General features: G+C 55.5%; 1 protein-coding gene across 2 annotated transcripts in view; it reads left to right on the top strand.

Annotated features, from left to right (window-relative positions):
• The first annotated feature begins 7,575 nt into the window (after positions 1–7,575).
• Positions 7,576–18,244, top strand: part of XG (Xg glycoprotein (Xg blood group)) — a 32,938-nt gene continuing 22,269 nt past the window's right edge. Inside the window, exons 1-2 of one of the 2 annotated variants that reach the window (XM_044235032.1) lie at positions 7,576–7,959; positions 17,490–17,531. In XM_044235032.1, the coding sequence (XP_044090967.1) occupies positions 7,899–7,959; positions 17,490–17,531 (103 nt within the window). In that variant the 5' untranslated portion in view covers positions 7,576–7,898. The remainder of the gene's footprint in view (positions 7,960–17,489; positions 17,532–18,244) is intronic. The other variant, XM_044235031.1, reaches the window with a different exon arrangement.

Below are 18,244 nucleotides of genomic sequence, written 5' to 3'. Positions count from 1 at the left end.
AGACTTCTCAGCATCCAGATACTCCCCTGCATTGCATACTTCTCTGTATTCAGACACTCCCTTGCTTGAGATGCTCTCCTGCATCATATACTCCTGTATTGCATACTTCTCTGTATTCAGATAATCACTTGCTTGAGATACTCCTCTGCATCAGATACTCCCTTGCATTGCATACTTTTCTGTATTCAGATACACCCTTGCATTCAGATACTCCCCTGCATCAGATACTTCTATACATTCAGATACTCCCCTATATTAGATACTTCTCTATATTCCCTTCTCTATACTCCCTTGCTTTTAGATACTCCCCCATCCAGATACTCCCCTGCACTGCATACTTCTCTGTATTCAGATACTCCCTTGCTTGAGATACTCCCCCGCATCAGATACTCCCCTGTATTGCATACTTCTCGGTGTTCAGATACTCCCTTGCTTTCAGATACTCCCCTACATTCATACTTCTCTATTCAGATACTCCCTTGTATTCAGATACTCCCCTACATTGCATACTTCTCTGTATTCAGATACTCCCTTGCTTGAGATATTCCCTTGCTTGCAGATACTCCCCTGCATCAGGTACTTCTGTACATTCAGATACTCCCCTGCATCACATACTCCTCGGCATTTCAGCTACTCCCCTGAGTCAGATCTTCTCTGTATATCAGATACTCCTCTGAGTCAGATACTCCCCCGAATTAGATATCGCCCCTGTGTTCAGATAGTTCCCTCTTCTTCCATGTGGGTTTTTGGTGGAAATTGGCTAATGGTCATGTCTTTACCGAGTGTGTTAATTGCTGGGGTGGGAGACATTGCTCTAACTTTGGGGTAACACTGCTTGGTGGCGGACGAGCTCCTGCTGTTCCCTACTGACTGGAAAGGAACTGCACGAGTACTCTTCCTCCTTGACGAAAATGGCCTCATTTAATTATTTCTGAGCTTTTATATGAAGAATCTTAGGGTTATGGTTTTGAAATCAGTATTAGAAATTTTTATGTTGGTGGGGGATGCCTGGAGGAGCTCCATGGGTGAAGCTTCTGCCTTCAGCTCAGGTCTCCATCCCGGGGTTCTGGGATCGAGCCCCCCACCGGGCTCCCTGCTCAGTAGGGAACCTGCTTTCCCCTCTGCCTGCCGCTCCCCTGCTTGTGTTCTCCTCTGTCCAATAAATAAAGTTTTTTTTAAAAAATCCTTTAAAAAAAGGAAATTTCTGTAGGGCTAGCGGGAGGCCGGAACCCAGTTAGAGGGTTTAAAGCTCAGTTCGAAAGCCTTTAGCCAACCAGCGTGAGCTGGGTACAGGTTGTCGGCCTCAGGAAAACGCGGACATTGAACATTTGTGCAAACGTGTGTGCATTTATTTATTAGTGTCTGAGGTCAGCTTTGTTAGGGTGTGTGTGTGTGTGTGTGTGTGTGTTTAGCCTAAATGCACAAAGATTGGGCAAATTCTTGATGTTCCCGCTGCTGACTCAAGTGTCCTCCAAAAGCTGTGCAGACACTATGGGCCTTGCCAACCTGTGGAAAACGCGGCATCGAATCCCTGGTTTGACGTTACATTTCTCTCCACGCAGGCGGGGTTGGGGAATGTGTGGGAAAATCCATTTGCCGGCCGTTTATGGGGGAGACACTTGAAGACACCGTTTGCCCATTTTTACACGTGTCCTTGTTCCTGTTGTTATCATTTCTGTTTCTCCCCCACCCCCCTGCAGTGGAGTGAAGCTTTTGTTCCCGAACGTGGGAGCAGGAACGTGGGAAGTTCCTGAACGTGGAAACCCGTGTGGGTTCTCGGAGTTGAAGGTACACGGGACGCAATCGTGGAATCCTCCTGGTCTATGCGTCCCGTACGGGAGCTGTTTGGGCTGAGACCAGTGTAGGAGACCGGGGTCCTGTGACTAGGGGACAGATGACGTGGCTGTCCTGCTCCTGTGACACATGAGGGTCCAACGACCACGTGCGACCCAAGACCACACAACCCACATCCCACAGCCCCCAATGCAGTCTGCCGTCTCAGTGGTTTTTAGGACTCTGCATCCTTTTATTATTTTTAACCTATTTTTATAAAGATTTTATTTATAGAGAGAGAGAGAGAGAGCAGGAGGCAGAAAGCGAGGGAGAAGCAGACTCTGCGCTGAGCAGAGAGCCCGAGGCAGGGCTCGATCCCAGGACCCCGGGATCCTGAGCTGAGCCGAAAGCAGACGCTTCAACAGCTGAGCCACCCACAGGCACCCAACTCTGTGTGGTTTTAAAATTCCGCAAGAACAGGCACATTTGGGGATGTAGGAACATTTTGTAGACTTTGAAGCTTTGTGTCCACGCATCACGTTTCGTGGTCGTCCAGATCTCTCGTTTTCCGAATGCGTGTGGCTCTCTCCCTCCTGTAACAGCCAAATAGGGTGGTTTCCCCAGATCCCGCGTGCCTTGCAGAGATGGACCCAGTGACCCTTTGGTCCTTGATGGGGCACAGCTGGGGAGGCCTGCAAGGATTTCCAACCTCGGCCGTGGCCAGTTCCCGGGACCGTCTCCGGCCAGGAATGCCTGACAAGGGAACAGCGTGTCGCGTTCCGCTGCTCCGGGGATGGCCACATATGGCCAGACGTGGCTTGTGCACCCAGCCCAGTTTCTTGGAAGCCGGCTTCCCTGGAGGCCGGCTTCTCCTTCCTGCTCCTGTCTGTCCTGCACCTGGGAGCTGCCCCGTGTCACCGGACTGGGATAGGGGTCGTTCTGCCCCATCGTGGGGTGCAGATGGACAAAGAGGTCAGCAAAAAGACTCCTGTCCATCTTGCATGTAGCAGCTCATACCACGGGTGGGAAACCCTTAAACCACAGAAGCATGTTGTGTCCTTGTTGTGGAGACCCGAAGTCCAGGACTGCGCTGGGCTCCACGCTGGTTCCTGGTAGAGCCTTCCAGGGACAGTCTGCTCCCTGTCCGTGTCCCCACTCCCTGGAGCAGCTGGAAGGCCTGGGCGTCCCTTGGCTGGCCCCACACTGCCTCCATGTGCCCGTCTCTATGCAAACGTCCCTGTTGGTCTGGAAACACCACACACCGGTCATGTCCCACCTGAGTCCGGCGTGACCCCGTCCTAACCAATTTCACGGACCCTTCCCCGATGTCCAGCAAAGCTCCCATTCTGCAGGATTTCCAGGGACGGCTCCAATATGGGATTTGGGGGTCAGGAACAGAGCAGGGGATGGACACAATTCAACTGCGTCCTTGGAAAACCACTCATCTGCCTGTGGTTCCCATTGTGAACGCTTCGGGGACACGGACTCACCCAGATGTGGCCTTCGGTGTCTGTTTTCTGGCACGGACTGTGCGGTTTTGCAAGTTTGCCCACAGGGCGGTGTTTCTGTTCCTTTTCCTGCTCAGGGAAATGGGGAGAAAACGTCTTTGCGAGCACGTCCCCTGCCGCACTCGACGGTCCCGCGGGGAGTTTGGGATCGGATATGCAGGTTTCCTGAAAGCATCACACACACACACACACACACACACACACACCCCTGTGTGCACCCCAGAGTGCCCTGCGTCCCTAGCCTCGCTGTCGGATGGCTCTGGGTGGACGGAACCAGATCCGGATCTCCAGACGCTAGAGGCACACGTGCATCTCCAGGTCCCGGGGGAAAAAAAAAATGCAGAAAACCTCAGGGTTCGTTGCTCTTTTCACATCTGTTTAGGCTAAATCCAGCTCTTTTGTGTGTGTAGGGGAAGGTGGTTTAGAAAACGCCTTCACAACCAGGATGTATTTGTGTGTGTGTGTGTGTGTGTGTGTGTGTCTTGGGCACAAATGCCGTGGGCCAGACGGTTCTGAGCCTTTTGGAAATGGTGAGTTTGTACGTTTCCCCGAAGCGTGGAGGGAGGCGGCCGGCAAGGGTCGGTCAGCGTGTGTCGCTGGGTCAGGAGGCGTCCTCACAGGGTCTTACGGACACGCGGCCGTCAAGTCTGGGAAAACGAGGAAAACATCCCCGGATTGGCAGACGGATTTGAAACTGAAGATGTAAAGAATCTGGTTGTTCTGTAAAATGCCTGCAACGTCGATAGTGTGGGTTTGTCTGGTTTGCTTTTTGTTTTTGTTTAGTCTTTTGTACGGAATGAGGGAAAGGAAAGGGAAGGGAAGGGAAGGGAACGGAAAGGAACGGAACGAGGGAAGGAAGGAAGAAACCTCTTTTGCACATTTTGCAGACTCAGACGGTTTCCGTCCCAGCTGGCACCACGGGTCCCGGAGGGGACAGAGCACTGAATGACGGCACATGACCCCTCGAACCCTCTTCCCCAGAACTGAGTGCTTTCCTGGCTGTATCGACGGTGGCCGGTCACCGGGTGCCCCAGGCAGCCTTTTTTCTGCCGCACATTCTCCACCTTGGGGCGGCCACGGGAAAACCAGGCTCTGGGTCCCACAAAAGTGCTCTTATGTAACGTGAGCGCCTTCAGTTTTTCACTCGGGCCTGCGTATCAGGGAGGACAAACGGGCACGTGGGAAGTGCCTTCGGTTGGGCTTCCACCCGTGTTCGAGAACAGTACCGTTGTGTCCGAGCCCTAGTGCTGATGGGAAGGGGGGAAAACCCACACCGGCATGAAGGACGTGCGTATGTGGCAGGTGCATGGGCAACGGCGCTGATGAACACAACGGAGCTTTCCTAGCGTGACCGTGGTGATGGTCCGCCGATACGTCGCACGGCGGTCTTGGGGGCTAATATCTGCACTAAAAGAAAAAGGCTTATGCATAGTCAGTACCTTTCTGGTCTTTTGTTTCCAAAAAAGGAACATCGAGGAATGTCTCGTTGTTGCTGTGACAAAGAATTACCCATCAGGCAGCTTAAAACCACAGGAATTCATCAAGTCTCCCAGGTCTGGAGACCAGATGTCTGAGATCCAGGCGGGGCAGGGATGCTGAGATCCAGGCGGGGCAGGACCACTGGGATCCAGGTGGGGCACGGTTGAGCTCCCTCCTGAACCTCTTGGAGAAGGTCCTTCCTGCCTCTTCCAGCTTCTGGAGCTCCAGGCATCTGGGCTTGACGCCTTCTGAAGGCATCCCTGGGCTCATGGCCATGTGCCTCCCATCTCTGCCTCCATCTTCACGTGGCGTCTCCTCTGCGTCCCTGTCTCTCCGCGTCTACGTCTTGCAATGTCATTGGATTTAGGTCCCACCTGGATCACCATGCGAAGGTCCACTTCTCTGGGCCCACCTGGGTCCTCCTAACTAACTACATTGGCAAGAACCCTGTTTCCAAACAAGGCTCCATTTTGAGCTCCTGGTGCTGAGGACCATGACGTGACTTTCCGAGGAGACACAGCTCAGCCGAAAACACCGATCTGTCCATCTCTCAAGGGCATGGTGCCTGTTGAGTTAGCTCAGTGTCACACGCCCTTCTGTGCTTGACACCAAGCAGGTAATTGCCAAGTAGTTGATGGATGACAGACATGAGACTTTGAGACGTAAAGAATACTCAGGAAACCAGAAAAAAACAGACGCCCTCTTCACTCAACGAAAAGCCAACTGGTCCTGAGCCAGAGTTCTCTCTTCACTCCAAGCACCGGACATCACTCTTGACTTGGCTCTCTCATTTTAGGGTCAACCCAACACACGCTGGACCAAAGACGGATGTCTGCATGGTCACCTCCATTCCCTTCACCAGCCGCCTTCATCCAATTTCCTCTCCGTTTAACGTAACAGGTGGTTTTTGAACCCAGGCTTCGGGCCAGCCTTCAATAGGACGCATGAGTCTGGGACTCCGGTTGTCTGGATTTAGATGGTTTTTAAAGATTTATTTATTTATTTGAGAGGGAGAGAGAGAGCGGGTGGAGGGAGAGAAAGAATCTCCAGCAGACTCTGCATTGAGCAGGAAGCCCCACGCAGAGCTTGACCTCACGACTCTGAAATCATGACCTGAACCAAAATCAAGAGTCAGATACTTAACCGACTGAGCCCCCCAGGTGCCCCCTGGCTGCCTGGCTTTGAATCCTAGCTCTGCCATACGCTACGGACTGCAATTTCTCCAGATCTGCAGAAGGGTCCTCTTGTGGTAGGATACGGGTGCCATATTTCCATTGGTTCTCTCTCCAAAGAATGCTTGAAACCACCCCACCCCATGACTGTTGGGTTTGCCCACCTCTGCCTGATGTCATCTCCCCCAGCATGACATCAAAGGCTTTTGTGACTTCCTTGCATCAAACTCAGCCCCCTCTGTAACTAACTCATCTCCTGGGCACTGGTGGGCTTCTCTTCCCAAGAGGATCCCATCTCCATGCTCCCCTGATTACGGGTGCGATGTGGTTCCCACCATCCTGCAGAACTGAGATCTTCCTACAGCAACCAGGACTAGCAAAGTCAAGACCTGACCTGTCGTTATTTTAATCCTCAAGGGACCCGGCTCAGACCTTATTATCAAAGATGGGACTCAAGAGGTCCACACCTCCTGTTTGCTCTCCCGGAATGTTCTCCCTTCCCTTTCTCTCCATCAAATTTGTACTTGTGCTTGAAGGCCCAACTCAGAGGCTTCACGACCCTGATTTTGGTGGGATGGGTCAGGAGGAAGGAACAGGTGTAAGATGACTTTCACTAGGTCCTGCCCTTTCATTTCACATGGTCACTAGCTGCCTTTCCTACGGGACAAAAGGAGGCACAAAATACAATGGACCTTGGGCTGCTTTCAACGTTGGCTGTGATACATTTCAATTTGAAATATGGACTATCTGTAAACGTAGAGTCGGACAAAGTCCATAAATACCAGGGCAAAGTCTCTATTCTCTGTTCTGATGGCCCACAAAGCAGTGAATGGGCCCCAGTATCAACTGTGCAACCCTACTGACCTTCACATGCCACACCCCCTCCCTATATGGACAAGGAATGGTTTAGCCGACAAATTATCCCCCCCCCAGATGTACGGAATATCATGGGTGCTCTATCAGATGCTGTCACATGACATGAGCTAAGTCACACTCTACGTCGACGAGGAAGGAGGCAAATAATGGCTACTCTTTGCCTCTGGGGCACTTGTCCTACTTGGCACAGTTGTCCATCTGGACTGGTATGACAAGATACCAAGAACTGGGTGGCTCAAACAATAGACACTTATTTCTTGGCCCAAATGCTCTGTCCGTCCCATCTTGCATCCTTCCTTCTCAGCTTTTACAGTCCTCTCGAGGCCACTGCCCTCCCCAGAAGAGTTTTCTGACACCCAGCTGAGTTCAGCGCCTGCCAGTCCTCCCCACCCCGCCCCCAAGGCCTCGATGTGTGTCCCTGCCTGATGCAATGCCCCCCCGGCCACCGTCGGGCTTAACCTTCGATGTCCCCTCCTCTTTGTCCACAACGATGCCTTCCTCACCGCCGCAAACCCGGCACCCAATGTGGGCCTGGCTCAGAAGATGTTTGTGTCCCCCGTGTTTGTAGGAAGAATGCATGAGCTCGTCCTGAAATCCCCCTGTGGGGAAGCAGGGAGCTTGGAATTCACAGATCTGTGGACAGGGAGCGTCCTTCCCAGGCTCGGGGATGGCAACGCTTTGATCTCAGGGGCGCCTCCCACGCTGGCAGGGAGCAGAGCTACCGAGCAGGTGTGCCAGCTTCCCCAAGCCGGGAAGGCCGCTTGCTGCCGGGTGGTGCCTGTTTCCCCGCCTTGCAAAGCGTCCGCCAGCGAGCCCTGCTCTGGGGAGGCCCGGGGCGACCTCCAGCGTGCACACACGGGCCTCGCTTGCCCCGGCTGTGGGGTTTGTCGTCTGAGCACGGGCCCCATTAGCTTTTGGCAAAGGGATTGCAACTGGGTTCAGACTTTCCGCTTGGAACTTGGCCTCCCTTCCTTCCAAGCTGGGAGACAGGAAGTCAACACACACACGGAGGGTGGGGTTCGGAGGCCGGATCTCACGCGCGCCGCTGGGCTGCGGCCGTCAAGGAGGCTCCTTCCTGCTGCCGCCAAGGATGGAGAGCCGCTGGGGCCTCCTTTGGGTCTCGGTGCTGAGCTTCCTGGCGCACGTGCAAGGTAAGAGCCGACTCGGCCCCGAGGGAAGTCGCCGTGGGTGCTGTCTGGTTCCTTCTCAAAACTCCTTCCTGAGCTGCTTCTGCTGAAAAATGGGGAGAAGCTGCCAGATGCGATTAGAGGACACGGGACTGGTGGATTCTGAGAGGGCAGAGGGGACCGCGGGTCACTCTGGAGCCAGGAACCCGGACCCAGAACGGCAGAACACGGGCCCCCAGCGGTGGGAAGCAAGCGGCGCTCTGGGCCCTTCCGCTCTGCGTTTCCAACTCCTCCTCCGTGATTTAAACTCAATGCGAGGGGCAAAGGGTCTTTTCAAGTCCTGGTTCCCGATGGAAAAGATCAGTTCGGCCGATTTTCATCGGGTTAACCCAGAGCTGGCACGCGGGTTTGGATTCTGCGGCTTCTTGGATAAAGGAGAGCTTTCCTGGTTGCAAAAGAAAAGTCGTGGGAGTTGTTTATGCCCGGAGCTGCCCCTGGAGATCGCGGCGGCTCGTTCCAGATGCAGGAAGGGGTGGGGAGGGGGTGTTTGTTTGTAGGAGGGTGTGGCAGGAGGCTCTTTGGGAACGGTTGGGAACCCATGAGCTAGGGGACTGAAACAGCCCCTCTGGTCATTTTCATGGTCTCCTTGCAAGCATGGGGACGGGGGGACGAAGGTGGGGTGGGACATGCTGTAGGGTAGGAAGGCAGGATTGTGTTCCCACGTCCCCGTCGTGGTGCGTCCTGTTTTTCCTGTTCGGGGTGTGTTCAGGGACGGGGGCGTAGGTTGTCTGGGGGCCGGTGGGAAGGTGGTGAGGGTCCGCTGGCGATCTCCGCCGGGATGGGACACATTCCCGAGCCCCTGTGTGCAGGGACAGGTCCGTCCCCGCATTCATCCTCCCAGGGGCTGAAGGGCAGGTGCTGGTTTTAAGACGGAGCTGCCCAGCGGCAGACCCAGCCTGACCTCCAGGAAAGCATGTCCCAGGGTTGATGTCGTCACCGTGTGGGGACAGCGGGAGGCTCAGCAAACCCCTTGGGACAGTGAGATCTGCCTGGTGCCATCCATCTGATGCTTCAGGGACGAAGGGGGCAAATTCCTTCTCAGGAGACACTCGGTTCCTCAGGCATTGGTGGGAACGTCCGCTGGGTTAGGCTGTGGCCCGTGGGCACCAAATTCCTTCCGTGACAGCCTCGTGTCCTGTACCCCACGCACGCATCTCCCTCCCGGCCCCATGATGGGGCCGTGCTTGCCGCCGCCTTAGAGATGGCTACACTGAGGCACCGGGTGGAGTTCCATCACAGGCCTGAGGTTCTGCCGTCAGGAAGCAGAAGCAGAAATGAGACTTGCCAAGGCCAGCTTGCGGTTTGTTTCTCTTCTGTCGAGAAAGAAGGAAGGACCTATCTTTATGCATGATTTCCCCCCCCTGAACGTACAGGATCTTGTATATATGTTATCACAACGTCTTATTATCTTATGGTGCTGCACCCAGCTCTGTGGGGCGTTGTGGTTGGCTGATACGTGGACAGTGGGATCCGTGCTTGAGGCAACAGGCCAAGCCATGCTGGGCCACGGGACTGTAGCCCACGCTGACCGCACCCCAGAATCAGCCAACCAAGAGTCTCCCTTAATTCTGCCTCGTTCCTCGTGGACCCTCAATGACGTTCGATCTAGCTGATCTCTGGGTGTGAAGGCCAAGCCTTAGATGAGGCGTTTAAGCCTGTCTCATTGCAGCCAAACCTGCCCAGCTATGTAGGGCAGTGGTTCTCCGCCGTGTTGTGCAGAGTCATCTGGGAGGGAGCTGGATTAAAGATACCCTGTAAGGTGCTGCCCCCTTGATAGGCTTCTTTGGTATGTGGGTGGGGCTTGGGACCTGTAGGTTCAGAAGCACCCAGAGTCACGCTGTGCAGAGTCAGGGCTCCCTGGGATGGATGATGAGTAAGCACCAGGCCATCTGGTTTACCCTTGGGTGGAGACCCATGGATCCGTGGCACAAGCGGCCAGCTGCTCTGGGGTTCCCCATTCAACCGTGCATCCACAGCCAGCACAGCCAGGCCGGAAGGGACATCCCCCAGGCAGACACGCTGCAGCCCGCTGTTCTCAATGGGGGCTGCTTTGTCCCCAGGGGACACTGGACAATATCTAGAGTTGTGTTTGGGGGTCACGCCTGTGAGTGGGTCAGGTGGTGTCCTCAAATGGGTGGAGGCCAAGGAGGCCGCCCCATGTCTGCTGCACATGTCAGAAAGGGATCCAGCCCCAAATGCTGCTGGAGCTCAGGTTGGGAAATCTTACGTTAGCAGGAGAGTCTCCATCAGAGTCTGATGTATGGATCTAAGTATTATCCACCTAAAGTCTGTCCACCATTACGTACATACATCTATCTGTCCATCCATCCATCTATCCATGATTTATGTATTCATCCATCCATTGACCTATCCATCCATCCATCATTTATGTTTCTATCCATCCATCCATTCTTCTATCCATCCATCCATCTGTCCATCTATCTATCCATCCATCCACCCATCTATCTAACTATCCATCCATCCATCTGTCCATCCATCCATCCATCCATCCACCCATGATTTATGTATCCATCCATCCATTGACCTATCCATCCATCCATCATTTGTTTCTATGCATCCATCCATTCTTCTATCCATCCATCCATCTACCCATCCATCCATCCATCCATCTATCCAACAAACCATCCACCTATCCATCTATCCATCCATCTATCTATCCATCCATCCACCCAACCATCCATCCATGATTTATGTATCCATCCATCCATTGGCCTATCCATCCATCCATCCATCATTTATGTTTCTATCCATCCATCCATTCTTCTGTCCATCTATCCATCTGTCCATCCATCCATCCATCCATCCACCCATCTAACTATCCATCCATCCATCCATCCATCCATGATTTATGTATTCATCCATCCATTGACCTATCCATCCATCCATCCATCCATCATTTATGTTTCTATCCATCTGTCTATTCTTCTGTCCATCCATCCATCCACCCATTCATCCATCCATCCATCATCCATCCATCCATCCATCTACCCATGCACCATTTATCTAACTACCCATCCATCCACCTATCTATCTATGATCATTGTCCTTATCATCATCATAAATCTATAGACTCCAATCTATTTTAAGGAATTGCCTCACAGGACTGTGGGGCTGGCAAAACCTTCAGGGCAGTCTAGCAACTCAGCTAGGACACAACACTGCCGTGTGGCCCTTCTTCTCTGGGAAACCTCACTCACTGCATTTAAGGCCTTCAACAAATGGAGGAGACCCACACATTACCGACGGTGATGGGCTTTCGCAGTATGTGATTGCAGATGACAGTCCCATTGACAGCATACCAGCACAGTGACATCTACACTAGCCTTTGACCAAATATCCCGGCACTGAAGCCTGTCCACATAGACACAAAATATGAAACTTTGGGGAGGTTTTCATGTTTCTACTTCCACTGCTTGAGACACCAAGTCTGCAGGTATTCTGGAGGGTTCCAAAGTGCCTGTCCTCAGCCCTCTGGGTCTCCTGCAACTCTGTCATCAGAAATAACTCCTATGTTTGTTTCTGGTGCTAGAGTGGAGCGGAGCCAGGTCTGTTAAATCTTTTAGCATCCCCACCTTCCCTATGACCTTAGCTACACCCTTGAAGAAGGTGTCCCTCTGGTGAGGACAGTTGCTGTAGAATTTGCTACATTCTTGAGAACGGAGGTGGCAAAGCTCGCAAAGCCTTGTGCCTTCTGCTGTGAGTGTTCGGATGGGTTTCCCAGGTGACCCTGGAGGAAACCATTCTCAAGAGTTCTCCCAAAACTTTTTGTACTGGTAGTTGGTTTTATCCTTGTGGATCCCAATAAAATATGATCTGGACAGATGGTGATCCCCGGGGGAGGTAGTTGGAGAACTTTGCTGGGTGGCGGTCATCAGAATTGGAGGGGGTGGGGTCAAGACGCAGTCTCCCACCCCACCATCCATTCCTGGAGCCCCACTTTGGATGCATTCCTGGATTTGTAGGTGGTCCTCCTGTGTCGGGAATTCGGTGAGCTCCTGCCGCTTACCCAGGTCACGAGGGAAGCATCTAGTGTCCCCACCCCAGATGACGTCTCTCGTTTTCAAGGCTCCCATAGCTAACTTCCCTCCTACTCATGGGAAGAAACAGCCTAGGGCTCTTCTTTGGCTCTTATTTTCTTGAAGGGGGTGACGATCTCTCAGATCCTGGGAGCTTCCATGACCTGGACAGAGCTGAGAGGAAGGATGTCTGCAGAGTAGGGTCCCCGGGGCCAACAGCTCCAACACCCCCTGGGACCTGCTGAGAAGGATAGTCTCAGCCTCGCCCAGACCTGCTGAACCAGAATCAGCTCCTAAGAGGATTATGGGCTGATAACGCATGCCCTTGAGGGTCTGAGAGGCGTGGAGACAGAAGTTCTGAGGATGAGGAATGTACGTGGCCTGTCCTTGTGCAGTTCCGCTGAAAATCTCCTTTCTTTCCCCGCTAGGAGTGGGGCCGCGTTAGGGCCTCCCATCCATCCCAGCAGAATGATTATGGTGATTCCATGGTTTAAGTCTGTTATGGGCTGAACTGTGTCCCCTCAAAATTCATAGGATGCAGCCTAAAGCCCAAGATCTCAGAATGGGGCTGTATTTGAAGGTGGGGGTCTTGAGAGATGGGATTACAGTAAAATGAGGTCACTAGGGTGGCCCCCATCCCATAGGACTGGGGTCCCTCTAAGAAGAGTGGATGTGGATAGGCGCAGAGGGGTGGCCGTGTGAGCACACAGGGTCTACACGCCCAGGAGGGAGGCCTCAGGAGGCATTAGCCTCCGCCCTCCAGGACTGGGTGGGAAGCCCACAGCCTGCCGCCTCAGTCTCTCCGAGGACCTGGAGAGAAAGGCAGCTCTCAGGCACACCCAGGGCTGTGGTAGCACAGGCTGTGTGTCACCCACGTCCTCGGAGGTCCATGTGCACGTGTCCCTCTGGGAAGGTCTAGGACACAGCCTCCGATATTGCCTTGTCTGCATTTCACGACGTATGTCTTGCCTTTCGTCACCAATGACCATCCATTAGTCCCTTGTGACCAAGTACTTTCCCTTCCCGGGACTGTGCATGCTGTTAGGGTGGTGGGGTTTCATCCAGAGGGGACCTGGGACGCTAGGAACCGGGACAACTGGTTGACCTTGCAGGAGATATTCCACTGCCCTGAGCTTCAGGATCAGGAGGGTGGCATGGGGCTCCAGGGACCACCATCTCATCTCCATAGAGGGTCTTCACTGCTGTCCCTGGACAGAGAGTCCCTCCTGGTGTCCCTGAACGGGCATGCAGCTGTGCAGCCTGAGAACCCAGCCCTCTTGCATAACCCTTGCTGCTGCAGGAAAACAGAAACCTTGGAAGCACCCCAAAACTCTTACAGATTTAGGCACAGCTGTTCCAGAGGAAGCGGAGCCGGGAGCGGCGATGCACCCCCCACCCACCTGCGGACCGCACCCCGGGCTCCTTATCACTGTCCGTGCAAACCTAATACACGCGCTGTTAATTTTCCCTACCCTGGGGAAGACCTCCGAAAATATGCGTTCTGCACATTAATATATATATTTTTAAGAACAATGGAGCCGATTGAAAGGATTGGCCTGGGGAAAGTCAGGATTGGCTCTCTGGGCATCCCTGCTCCAGCGACGTCCCCAGAGAGGGGAAGCATCAAGGAAGGGAACGTGTCCTACAGACGGGAGCCTTGGGGAGGCAGGCGTTGGGCAGCAACTGACCCCGAAGTTTGCTTTCAATTAGCCCCGCAACTCAGGGAAATCAGTCAAATCCTATGTGAAGAAACAACGCATACATTCCTCGACCTGATGCAGATATAGTAGAGAGTCAGGGTATCCCGTGGTTGTAGGGGGAGCTTGGGCGTGGGCTTGGGCGTGGCTCCTGGCTCCCGTAGAGGTCCGTCGTGGCCGGGCAGACAATGGGGACCCTCACGGCATCGGCGTGCCATGATGATTCCTCCAAGCACGGTCCTGCTGTTTGAGGATTCCGGGGGTCATGTGGACTCGAGGGTCCACATCGGAGCTGAGAAATTCAGGGCACGCTGAGGGCACTAGGGAACAGTGGGAGTGTCAGGGTCGACGGGGGTTGGCGTTCCGACTGGTTCCTGGCTCCTGGAGACGACCGTTCTCCTCCAGTAGCTACTCAAAGACCCCGAATAGTTTTTTTTTTTTTTTTTTTTTTTTGGTGGAGGGAGGGGGCTGCTGCGTATAACGCTGACCATCAGCCTCCCGACCAGCGTGAGCCACCATAAGCCCACATCCCCGGGATCCCAACGGAATCGCCAGCATCACAACCCCAGGACACATGATGCTACTCCCCCCCACCCCGGGTCCCAGATCCAGCACATGTGGGTTTGATTAAAAGTTCCCGAGCTTGCTGAGCAAAAGGAGAAAACAGATGAGAAACAGGTCTTGGGACATGAGCCGCGTCATGTGCTCCGGGTGGAAAATAATGCCGACGGCCTCGTGAGCACCGTCCCTCCCTCCCTGGGTGTCTCCCCAGCAGTGGCCTCGTCAGCCCGAGTGAGCTCCCAGCCCAGCTAGGATCTGAACTGCATGGGGACCCTTGCCACGCCTTGGCCACAGCCCCTCTGGAGAGCGCTGGGTGCCTGGCCAGTTCCCCCTGCCTCGCAGGAGTGGACGGTCCCTCCATGGGCGCCTGATGCTGGCCAGAGTCCACAGCTGATGCAAGAGGTCCTGGGGACCCTCCCCTGCATGCATGCATGAGTTCTGTTTACACACCAGCCTTGGCAGGGCAATCCCCACATTTCCAGATGTGGCTGCCTCATGCCCCTTTCCACCCACCAGAGCTCGGGATGCTCGTGCATCTGGGCCAAGGTGCTGCTGAGAAGGGAGGAGGCACAGAGCTGCGGAGCTTTGTAAAGGCATCGAGGGGGCTCCCTGGCCATGCATTCAGAGGTGGCTGTCAGGGAGCCTACATCCCACACATGGGGTTCCCGCCCTCTGGGCGCAGGCATTCAGAGAGGCGGGTGGCGGTTGGGATGGGCGATCCGGGCAGATAACACAGAGGCCTTTGCTTATCTGGGACAACAGGCGTGGTCGAGGCCTTGGGAGCAGCTTGCTGGGTGTGGGGTCATTGTGGTGGTGCCTGGAACTTTGGGAGGAGGCCCTGGTACAGCAGCGCCATGGTCATTCCTGAACAGCAGTGCCTGCCCCAGGGGTTTGCGCACAGGAGCCGCACGGAAGGGGGTGTACGTCCCCAGCCGCCCTGCAAAGGGGTTGATGCGCAGCCCTGTGCGTCCACCCTGGATGAAGGCGGCCAGAGAGAGCCCCGGAGGCAGCGGATAGGGCCAGGCTGTTCCTGCGCAAGCAACAGGCAGCGGTTGCTGCAAAGCGGTTCCTGGTCAGGCGGACGCGCGCGCGGAGGGACCTGCGCCTCCCAAAGTGGGAAGCGGCTCCGTGCGATTGATTTTGGAGGAGGGCACGTCCCCCCACCCCTCGGGGCCTCCCGTGTGGACCCCGGGGCCTGCTGCTGGGTGCACGCTGGCCTCCAGGCCCCTCAGAGGCGTGTGCTTGGCCAGCAAAGCTTGCTGCACGGGGAGGCCACCCGGCGTCCAGGCGTCACCCCGTCCCCAATGCCCGGTCTCCTTTGTGGAGCGCGCCGCTGCGGCGGAGGCTGCCCGAGGGTCCAGCGTGATTCCGATCTACCCATTAGGCCCCCGGAAACCGGCTCCTGGTCTGTGGTCACCGGGGGTGTGGGGAGGGGGCTGCAGCCCGGCTTCCGGTGGGTCTTCTGTGCAGGCAGTGCAATGTTCTGGACATGGCAGGTGGTCACTCCCTGCCCGCACCCTGGTGGAACGCGCTCTGTGCCGCCCAAGTGTGCGTGTTTAATGGGCAAATTCTCTCCGTGTAGCTGTTTGCTTGGAGAAAAAAAAAAAAAAAGATCGTCGCCCAAAAAGGGGATTCAAATGGGCCCCAAGTGGGAACATCCTCTGATCACGCTCTTATAATTTTGGGAGCACGAAACGGGCAAAGCCAAGTGGGAAGGAGAGTCTCCGTGAGCAGGAGAGGGGTTTGGGGCAGCCGGGGGCCACCCTCTGTGGATTTGAAAGGTCTGGGGTTTTCTTGAGAGAAAATGCACGTGGATAAGGGTCGCCGGGTGAAGGAACACACACGGAGAATTCCAGAGAGTTTTGTCCGACGTGATGCCCAGCACCAGCGCTGCTCCCGCAGGGACCTCGTAAGTCCCCAGACCTGGAGACCCCACCCTCCCCGCCTGTCCCATGCACAGTGATGCACCCGGAGCGTCTCCAAGGTGAACCAGCGAAAAAGCAGAAATAGGGTCTTAGCTCCTGCCCAGATCCCAGATTTCCTTCCCGTTTCCCCCCCGCCAGCCAGAAAGCCTCAGAACTGTCTGAGCTCGGGGAGGAGGAGGGCCGGGTTCAGAGAGCTTCGCGAGGCTTCCGGCAGGAGCAGCGGGAAGGTCCTGGAGAGCGAGGGGTTGCTTTGTGGCCGGGCCGGGCGTGCACACCGGGCGGAGCACAGAAAGGAAAAGACCCCAGAAACCTGCCCATGCGTGTCCCGGGGGAACCCAGAAATGGGGCTCGGGACCAGCTCCTGGGGACGGTCTCTCGCCAAAGGCCTGCAGCGTCCCGGCAGAGGTCAGGGAAGACTTTGTTGTCAGGCCCAGTTTGCAAAGTGAAAGTAACACCCGAGCTGTCTCGCTCGGCGGGGGGAGGCTTGAGCTCGGGGATAAATAGCAGAAAACAGCTGGGTTTGTGTGTCCCTTTCACAGTTGGGGCAGGGACGTGTCCCAAACGGTGGCTTCGGGAGCAGAGGGACAAGCACGGCGAAGCTGGCTAGTCCCGGTGGTGGCCGTTTTGGGCTGTTGTAAAGCTCTTTGTGCGGCTCTGACGGCCTTGTGTGCGGGCTGGGCTAACGGCCCGTTTGTTCCCCATTCGGCCCCATGGACAATGTCCATTTCTCTTCCCGGAGGGGAGGGAACTTACCTTGCCTCATATGTGCTGCTGTCTGACTACGGGGCTGTTTCGTTCTCCTACATCTCCTACATCTCCTACGTCAACGGCACCTTTGAAACAGCTCCCCCACCCCCTCCTCCGGGAAGACCTCCAGGTGTGCTCACTTAAGAAGTGCATGGCCCGCTGCCTCTCTTCTCTCCCTTTCAGGGTGCTCACGCACCTTGTCCCCCTGAAACAGCGGGGAGGCAGGACTGACCGGGTTCACTGGCACCCGCCCAGCGCCCAGCGGTGTTTGCAGAGTGCACGGGAGCTCGGCGTGTTGGAAACACGCCCGTGGTCCGTTCGGGAGCAAGATACTTGTTGGACAACCCCACGGGGAGGTGGAGACGCTCTGACGGTCTGCTGAGCTCTCACCGTGGGCTGGCCTCTGAGCCGAGGCTCCTGTCTGATTAGCGAGGACGCACGGGGCAAGGGGACCCGCCAGCAGCCATGAGCCCGGGCCCCTGACGCCTCCCGCCTGTGCCACTTAACGGCCTCTGTGTCCCCCACAGGTCAGCGTGACTTTGATTTGGCCGACGCTCTCGACGACCCCGGTGAGTGACCGTAGTTCTTGGGGGCTTTGCTTCTGCAATAGTTTGGCGGTTGCTTGGGGGTCTAGGGACCCTTCCCCAGTGGATTTCGCATCTGCCTCCATTGACGGGGCTGCTTGCTTTCCCTGGAAAGGGGGCATGGGTTTCCAGAGACCCCCACGCCCTGTCTTTACCACCTTTAAGGCCACCTGCCCGTTCTTGCTGCCAGAAAGCTGACTATTTGGCTTCTGGACCACGTAGGAGGGTCTGGATTTGGGTGTAGCTGGGCAGCAGGGGTGTGCCAAGGTGGGGACTCTGTTTCTCCTGTGAGGCTGCACTGGGGTCCTCAGCCTTTAGTGCCTCCGGTCTGCACCGCTGGGAGGTCAGGGTAGCCCCCAGGGTGGATGGTTGCCGCCCCCGGTGAGGGCATCGGGTGGCATCTTTTAAAGGTCAGCCTGAGCGGCAGGTACGAGGGGATAGAAAGCTCGGAGAAGGGGCATGTGGCTGTGGGAAGGGGCCAGGCTGTGGGTCACTGGAAGCAGCGCTGGCAGAGGACCCCGCCATTCCCGTCCTGGGTAGATGCTTCTGACAAGGACATGCAGGGACCCAAATGTCCACACGTGCGTGCTCGTGGACAGCTGTGCACGGGGGCTGGAAGGTGTGTGACCACGGTCCATGCACAGAGGGAGTCTGGTGCAGCCCTGGCAAGGGAGGACCGCTGGCTCCTGCCTGCCGGT

This window comes from Neovison vison, chromosome X (assembly GCF_020171115.1).
Source record: "Neovison vison isolate M4711 chromosome X, ASM_NN_V1, whole genome shotgun sequence".
NCBI classification, from domain to species: Eukaryota; Metazoa; Chordata; class Mammalia; order Carnivora; family Mustelidae; genus Neogale; species Neogale vison.
Note: the sequence above shows the minus strand (reverse complement) of the source record. Positions and strands in the feature narration are given on the sequence as shown.